General features: G+C 34.7%; 1 protein-coding gene across 4 annotated transcripts in view; it reads right to left on the bottom strand.

The window, feature by feature from the left end:
* Positions 1-278, bottom strand: part of LOC137020306 (spectrin beta chain, non-erythrocytic 1) — a 74,549-nt gene extending 74,271 nt beyond the window's left edge. For all 4 annotated transcript variants that reach the window (XM_067385624.1, XM_067385626.1, XM_067385627.1 and 1 more), the window contains exon 1: positions 1-278. This exon is cut by the window's left edge and continues 320 nt beyond it. In XM_067385624.1, the coding sequence (XP_067241725.1) occupies positions 1-151 (151 nt within the window). In that variant the 5' untranslated portion in view covers positions 152-278.
* Positions 279-9,321: the final 9,043 nt, after the last annotated feature.

Here is a 9,321-nt window from a genome sequence, read left to right as displayed (position 1 = left end):
CATTCAGGTGCCTCAGTTTGCAGTTGTCCGAGAATGTCCGATTTGGCAGGTAACCATCTGGATCCAAGTCCGAGCACTTCGGCACGGCTGGCGCTGAGAGTTTGGTCCCAATGGTGAAAGGCTGGATTTTCCTCACAATACTTTCCGACATGGTTTACTTCAGTACAATGAATTTGGTGTCTAAATTTAAAAAATAAGAAGTCCGAAGTCCAAGAAATGCACGAAATCTAGTTGTCCACCTTCTTGTGCATGTTGAGAATGCACAAGACGCAGCCCAGGATGGCCTCCTTGGACTCCTGGGAACTGAGCCGGTCCCAGATGTGGCGCAGCACGGTGCCGAGGTGGCCAGCAGCCGCCGTGAGGCTTCTGCGGAGGAGCTGCACGGCTGAGGCTGCTAATCTGCTACTGAAGAGACTGACAACCAGAGAGCGCAGCAAGAGGAAAACGGCTGGCATGCTGCCTGACTGCAAAGAGAGAGAGAGAGAGAGAGAGGGAAGGAGGAGGGGAAGCTTTCGTGAATGAGGGATGAAGTCACTGGACTTCTGTCAGAGCATGTGCAAAGCGCAGGCGGGAGGTTGTAAAGTCTGGCTGTCAAAACTTCCTCTCTGACTGAGAACAGAGGAGCCTGGAGATAAGAGCGGGACGGCGGAGACGGAAGGAGACCCCTGGGTGACCCTCGCGGGCAAACAGAAGCGCTTACCTTCGAAACGTACTGTAAATATTTAAAAATAGCAAATCGACATGTTTTCCGAATCTTCGCATTCCAGAGATGAGAGAAGACTCTTGGTTTCAGTAAATTCTGAGCATAAATAAGCTTCTGATGAGCGCTGAAAAGATCTGCAAAGAAGATAAACGCTGGTGTTGTGTTCGCGTCGCTGTCTGCTCTCAAGTGAAGCTCTTCAGACTTTCTCCTCACGTCTTTGTTCCGGGCCTCCAACAGTTGTCTCAACAGGTTTCCAGCCCAATGAAAGTGCACAAGCTAAATTAAGCAGAGGAATGACATGTGTTCTGAACAAATGATGCCTTCAGGACTGACCTTTCACCCCCGTGACTACAGTGATGTAAGGGCACGTGTGGAGCTGACTAGTCACATTTGAACAGCAGTGAAAACGACATGGAGTGAAAACGCAGACCTGACGGGGTGAAAGAGGAAAGTTGTTTTAGAATGCTTGTTTTAAGCTTGTTTTCACCCTAAACATTTTGCTACCACATAGCCACACATTACAAACTACTCTGAAGATCTTAGCAACTACATGGAAATACGGTTGCCAACTGTTCCGTATATTACAGCAACTACTCAAAACACCTTCATATTGCAAATCAATGCCCCAGCAACACCTAAAATCATTCAAATCAAACCCTAGTAACCACATACAATTCCCTAGAAACCACCAAGAACACCTTAGTCATAGCAACGACCTAGAACAGCCTTGCAATGCACTAAAAAAAGCAAAGCACCCTAGAAACTGCATATTAGCAATTCCCTATCAACAACCTAGAACACCCTAGCTAGCAATGCCCTAACATCATCCAGATTACACTAGCAATGCCCTAGAAACCACCCAAATAACTGCATAGCAATGCACAGAAATCCAACTCTTCAATGTGGAAACCCTCTAGCAACCACCCAGAAACACCCTCGCAACCACATAGCAACATCCTACAACTCCCCAAAATACCCTAGCATCATGGCGGTGAGTTTTTCATAGGCATATTTTTAAAAAAAAAGTAAAAATCTCGTTACCTCTGCCATTAGACCCGGCCGTCACACATGATGTCAGTTTTTACGAGGTGTCGTAACAAAGGCTATAAATCTCTCACTCGCTCACAGTAAAAGTGAAGAGATGATGAAGGACTCTGAAATGAGAGAAAGCAATATTAATGTCAGTACAAAATCATGATGGGCACAATTTACAAAATATCTGAGCAAAAGCATCTATTCTTTAATATCCTTCAAGCCAGTAATGAGACAGAATGGAGAGGAAATGGGAGACTTTTGTTAACACCTGCAGAAGGTTTCAGAAGAGATCTCGAGTCAAAAGTCACTTTTACGTCATTACTTTATACTCTCAATTAAGATGCACCAATGTATCGGCCAATAATTGGTTTCAGCCGATAAAATCAAATTTGACTCTCGGCCATTGGCAGATTGTTTAAAAACAGCCGATGATCAGGGCCGATTATATCCTGTCAATCAAAAGAGGGTGGAAAAACATGTCAGGTTGCAACTCATACTGTGAAGAAAATCTCTAGTGCTGAATTTAGGGCTGTCGAAGTTAACGCTAGTTTCTAAAGTCAGAATTGCGAGATATTTTTTGTTTATTATTTAGATCCCCATTAGCTACTCCATTAAGCAGTAGCTGTTCTTCCATGTGATATAAAGTCAGAATTGTGTGATATAAAGTCAGAATTGCGAGATATAAAGTCAGAATTGCGTGATATAAAGTCAGAATTACAAGATATAAAGTCAGAATTGCGTGATATAAAGTCAGAAATGCGAGATATAAAGTCAGAATTACAAGATATAAAGTCAGAATTGCGTGATATAAAGTCAGAAATGTGAGATATAAAGTCAGAATTGTGAGATATAAAGTCAGAATTGTGAGATATAAAGTCAGAATTGTGAGATATAAAGTCAGAATTGTGAGATATAAAGTCAGAATTGTGAGATATAAAGTCAGAATTATGTGATATAAAGTCAGAATTGTGAGATATAAAGTCAGAATTGTGAGATATAAAGTCAGAATTGTGAGATATAAAGTCAGAATTACAAGATATAAAGTCAGAATTGTGTGATATAAAGTCAGAATTGCGAGATATAAAGTCAGAATTGCGTGATATAAAGTCAGAATTGCGAGATATAAAGTCAGAATTGCGTGATATAAAGTCAGAATTGCGAGATATAAAGTCAGAATTACAAGATATAAAGTCAGAATTGCGTGATATAAAGTCAGAAATGCGAGATATAAAGTCAGAATTACAAGATATAAAGTCAGAATTGCGTGATATAAAGTCAGAAATGCGAGATATAAAGTCAGAATTACAAGATATAAAGTCAGAATTGCGTGATATAAAGTCAGAAATGCGAGATATAAAGTCAGAATTGTGAGATATAAAGTCAGAATTGTGAGATATAAAGTCAGAATTACAAGATATAAAGTCAGAATTATGTGATATAAAGTCAGAAATGCGAGATATAAAGTCAGAATTGCGTGATATAAAGTCAGAAATGCGAGATATAAAGTCAGAAATGCGAGATATAAAGTCAGAATTGTGAGATATAAAGTCAGAATTGTGATATAAAGTCAGAATTGCGATATAAAGTCAGAATTGCGATATAAAGTCAGAATTGCGATATAAAGTCAGAATTGAGAGATATAAAGTCAGACTTGAGAGATATAAAGTCAGATTTGTGATATAAAGTCAGAATTGTGATATAAAGTCAGAATTGCGTGATATAAAGTCAGAATTGCTCATTATAAAGTCAGAATTGCGAGATATAAAGTCAGAATTGAGAGATATAAAGTCAGACTTGCGAGATATAAAGTCAGAATTGTGATATAAAGTCAGAATTGTGATATAAAGTCAGAATTGAGAGATATAAAGTCAGACTTGCGAGATATAAAGTCAGAATTGCGAGATATAAAGTCAGAATTGTGAGATATAAAGTCAGAATTGTGATATAAAGTCAGAATTGTGATATAAAGTCAGACTTGTGAGATATAAAGTCAGAATTGCGTGATATAAATTCAGAATTGTGAGATATAAAGTCAGAATTGTGAGATATAAAGTCAGAATTGTGAGATATAAAGTCAGAATTGTGAGATATAAAGTCAGAATTGTGAGATATAAAGTCAGAATTGTGAGATATAAAGTCAGAATTGAGAGATATAAAGTCAGAATTGAGAGATATAAAGTCAGAATTGTGATATAAAGTCAGAATTGAGAGATATAAAGTCAGACTTGCGAGATATAAAGTCAGAATTGCGAGATATAAAGTCAGAATTGTGAGATATAAAGTCAGAATTGAGAGATATAAAGTCAGACTTGCGAGATATAAAGTCAGAATTGAGAGATATAAAGTCAGAATTGAGAGATATAAAGTCAGAATTGAGAGATATAAAGTCAGAATTGTGATATAAAGTCAGAATTGAGAGATATAAAGTCAGACTTGCGAGATATAAAGTCAGAATTGCGAGATATAAAGTCAGAATTGTGAGATATAAAGTCAGAATTGTGATATAAAGTCAGAATTGTGATATAAAGTCAGACTTGTGAGATATAAAGTCAGAATTGCGTGATATAAATTCAGAATTGTGAGATATAAAGTCAGAATTGTGAGATATAAAGTCAGAATTGTGAGATATAAAGTCAGAATTGTGAGATATAAAGTCAGAATTGTGAGATATAAAGTCAGAATTGAGAGATATAAAGTCAGAATTGAGAGATATAAAGTCAGACTTGCGAGATATAAAGTCAGAATTGTGATATAAAGTCAGAGTTGTGATATAAAGTCAGAATTGTGATATAAAGTCAGAATTGTGATATAAAGTCAGAATTGAGATATAAAGTCAGAATTGAGAGATATAAAGTCAGACTTGCGAGATATAAAGTCAGACTTGCGAGATATAAAGTCAGAATTGTGATATAAAGTCAGAATTGTGATATAAAGTCAGACTTGCGAGATATAAAGTCAGAATTGTGAGATATAAAGTCAGAATTGTGATATAAAGTCAGAATTGTGATATAAAGTCAGAATTGTGATATAAAGTCAGAATTGTGAGATATAAAGTCAGAATTGCGTGATATAAAGTCAGAATTGTGATATAAAGTCAGAATTGTGATATAAAGTCAGAATTGTGAGATATAAAGTCAGAATTGTGAGATATAAAGTCAGAATTGTGAGATATAAAGTCAGAATTGTGAGATATAAAGTCAGACTTGCGAGATATAAAGTCAGAATTGCGTGATATAAAGTCAGAAATGCGAGATATAAAGTCAGAATTGTGAGATATAAAGTCAGAATTGTGAGATATAAAGTCAGAATTGTGAGATATAAAGTCAGAATTGTGAGATATAAAGTCAGAATTGCGATATAAAGTCAGAATTGCGATATAAAGTCAGAATTGCGATATAAAGTCAGAATTGCGATATAAAGTCAGAATTGCAAGAGAAAAAGTTGTACAAACATTTCAGAGTGTAATTATTATATCAGAAAATAGCCTAATAGTTTGGGCTCTGTTGTTAATTTTAACTTCTAATATTATATTAATGTACTAAATAAGAGGGTTCCCTGTGTAGTTTATGGCATTAGTTGGGAGTTTTTTTCCTTAAGAAAATCAGTATCAGCAGACATCATTCTGAATAATCGGCTATCGGTATTGAGAACTCCAGATCTCTCTTTTCTCTTGAGCTTTGGACAATCAAATTTTCATTCAGGTTATTTCAAGCCTCATTAGATACTTAAAAAAAAAAGTTTTTAACATAAATAGTTTAGCATTTCACCCATATTCCAGGATTAGGCATCTCATTTAGCAGATCCGTCAGTCGGCAGCAAGCCATATGGTTTGTGTCGGACCTGGTTATGACATGGTTAATGACTGTTGTAAAAGGCTCTGGTTTCACTATGAAGTCATCCACAGAGAGCCTTTAATGTGTTGCAGCTTGAACATCAGAGATAGATCCTATACATGAGGAGGGGCCGCGAGGGAAATGGGTGGAGCTTTGAAATCTCTGGGTCTTTATTTCACATGATGCCACACCTCAAAAGCCTCCGCTGTCCTAATATTACAGTTCTGAGGCAAGACTGTTAAAAACACATTTGCGACACACCAAAACATATTTATCTGCACAGGCATATACCAATAAGTCTTGAAGTTATTGGTTCAAGGAACTGTGGAATGAGGTCACTGAAATTCAGCTAAGGTGTTGGCCATATTTTTCCTCAAATGTTTCAGTACGCTTTAAATTTATATAAAAGGCAAAATAATTAGCAGAAGAGAGTTTTCAGAAGCTGGATTTCATTAGAAAAGCTTACAGACATATACATTGAAAGATGGACCTGAACGGACAAAAACAACACAGAGACTTTAGGGTGCAGGCCTATTTAGACTTGGGGCCTGGCAACCACTTATAACATTATATAAATGCAATAAAAAATTATTTCCGATATTTTTAAGAAAATACTAGAAATGGTCTTCAGATGAAGTAGGCGTTGATTTCTTCTGTGGAGGCGGAGTTTCACCTATCTATAGGCACATTCCAGGACGCGTCGTTCGCTGGGTCTGGTGTCAATAAAAGCTTTTATTGGACTAACAAGGATGCTTTCAGTTCTGAAACTTACAGGATATTCTTATAGTACGATGACCTCTTACATGTTAAAAGCTTAAGGAAAAGTTGATTTCTCAATTCATGACCATTGTTTGTCCAACTAGCAGTTACATAAGAGGTATACAGTCTTACTTTTCCAAATCAAATTAGACAGATCTACATTTTTATGTAACTCACTTAAAAAAGTTATGACCTTTCTTGAAGTTTATGCAACTTTCTTAGTAGTCTTAAAACTAGGTTTAGTCTTAGTACTGATTTAAAACGGGAAGGAAAATATTTGTATAAAGAAACAAAGAGGCAACGCACCAAAACCCAGGACTAGAGCGTCGTCTCTAGCACATGAAATAAGCGAAGTGTGCGGATGGTTCTTGTTTGAATAAATATCTTGCTCATCTTTTAACATGATCCACGGCGGGGAGCTGACGCTGGGCTAGATGATATCATGCCCTCCCAAGATGATGATAAAAGACATGCAGCTCAAACACCAGGCCTGGCTGGCAGAAGGTGGGCTTACATGAGCTTTACTGCAGTCAATAAACGCAACAATCTCCTCTAAGATGAGCGATGATGTCATGCTGTGACTGCTCTCATCAAAATGTGTGGTTGGATGTTCTTTTCTCTGCTCTTTGATTGCTCTCCCTCATCATCAGGCTTTGGTTTGGGGGTACGAGGCTTTATGATTACAGTAAATGAACTTTACTGTGCTCGCTTGCATTTTTGCTCGCATTTTCTCATTTGCATTTACCCCCGAAATCCACATTACAATAACGTTGTGACAAAATATATCATTAGTGTAATGTGAAAAAATCGTATTTATTTAATATGCAGTCTTGCTGACTTAAAATTTTTTTTTACTGTATTACAACAGTGAGAGTAATAGAAATTACAACTCAAAAATAAAATAAAATAATTAAATTACTCAAACAATAATGAATTATTAGAATTGGGGGATTAAATTGTCATAAAAATGCAAAAAGAAAAAATAATAAAATAGCCTAAATAAAAGATTTTCTCTACAAAAGAAAAATAAAATAAAATACAAATTAAGTTACTCAAAAACAAATGTATTAGAATCAGGGGATAAATTGTCATGAAAATAAATGAAAAATCTGTTAATAAAATAGCCTAAATAGATGATTTTCTCTATAAAAATAAAATAAAATTAAATAATATAAAATAAAATTAAATAAAATAAAAATTAGATTACCTAAAAAAAAAAAATATTATAATCGGGGGATAAATTGTCATGAAAATAAATGAAAAATATATAAAAAAAATAGCATAAATAGATGGTTTTCTCTTCAAAACAAAAATAAAATAAAATGAAATAAAATACAAATTAAATTACTCAAAAAAAAAAATAATAATTAGAATCGGGGGATAAATTGTCATGAAAATAAATGAAAAATATATTAATAAAATAGCCTAAATAGATGATTTTCTCTACAAAACAAAAATAAAATAAAATACAAATTAAATTACTCAAAAAAAAGTTATTAGAATCGGGGGATAAATTGTCATGAAAATAAATGTAAAAATAGCCTAAATAGACAATTTTCTCTACAAAACAAAAATAAAATACAAGTAAAACATAAAAAATAAATAAATATTAATAATAATAATAATAATAACAACTGTCTTACATTACCTTTTCTAAGTAACAAATATTTATTTATTTATGTATTTATTGTTCTACCATGCCATATCAGCATTATAGATTATAATCAAGCTCAGGAGTAATAAGATGTAAAATAATCATAACAATAATACTTCAATGAATTGTATACAATAATTTAACAACGTTATCTTTACAACAAACAAAAATAAATAAAAATATCAATAACAAAACAAACAAAAATAAATAAATAAAAATATCAATAACAATAATAATAGCAACAATAACAGTTATTTCAATTTGAAAAAAAAAAAATCTAATATTATCTCTTTTTTTTAAATGTCCATTAATTTAACTTCTGAATAAAAATGTTGCCTAATTTAATTTAATTCAGTACATTCTGATAAAATATGCTTTACATTTACATTTTCAATATTATCTCACGATCATGCATTCACAAACTATGGAACAAATACTCTCCGAGCGTAAACCCGTCGCAGTAGGCGCAGTAAAGCTGCAATAGTGGGTTGATGTTAGTATTTGTTAGTATAAATCAACGGAATGTCTTTTATTTACACAAACGAGCACAAACCACATGTGCCATGCATGATAAATACGTCTGGCCACATCCGTGCCACACACGCAGCGTATATCAAGGGCCTCGTTAGACAAAATTGCAGCTCTGCATGGAGACAATGGGCCCATTTACTTGATAGAATGCAAGTATCACATCAGTATGATCTCTTTACTCGGATGCTCTAAATAAATGGAGAAGCTCGAGACACTCAGACGATACGACCGCAGAGAAAGAAAAACCTTTTGATGTATTTGATCACTGGAAAAGCACGCGGGTCGACTGCTGCTCATTTAAACTGAATGACTTCAAAGATTCCCCGCACCAAAGAAAAATCACTAACTACAAAACTCACAAAACACTTTACATTTTATGAAGAAAACTTGCTGTTTGCACGGGCTTAGAAAAAAACAGCATGCTTATCCTCATCAAAGCTGCATGATTTGAGGCCTCGTTCATGTCTGTACAAGTTATGAGTGAAGTTTAATGCTTATATTTGGGGGTTGTTCAATTCCCAAACCTTGTGAGAAACGAAATGACATCTCTTTTTAAGTGTTTTATAGAGATTCAATAGGAGCAAACAGAGACTTTTTCAAGCGATTTTCAGATTTTCTTTCTGAGTAAAAGACCTCACACATGTGTAAAGTTTCAGAAGAGATCAACAGTGAACAATGTCACAAACAATTAACATATTCATATCTCTTGTACAGGCAACAATTTATTATCAGCATTAATACACAAATCTCGCTCTTTCCCGTGGTGTACCTCAAAGGTCCGTTCTTGGTCCACTTCTGTTACAGTA

Source organism: Chanodichthys erythropterus, chromosome 5, assembly GCF_024489055.1.
Source record: "Chanodichthys erythropterus isolate Z2021 chromosome 5, ASM2448905v1, whole genome shotgun sequence".
NCBI lineage: Eukaryota > Metazoa > Chordata > Actinopteri > Cypriniformes > Xenocyprididae > Chanodichthys > Chanodichthys erythropterus.
The sequence above is the reverse complement of the archived record's forward strand: the minus strand, read 5'-3'. Positions and strand labels throughout refer to the sequence as shown.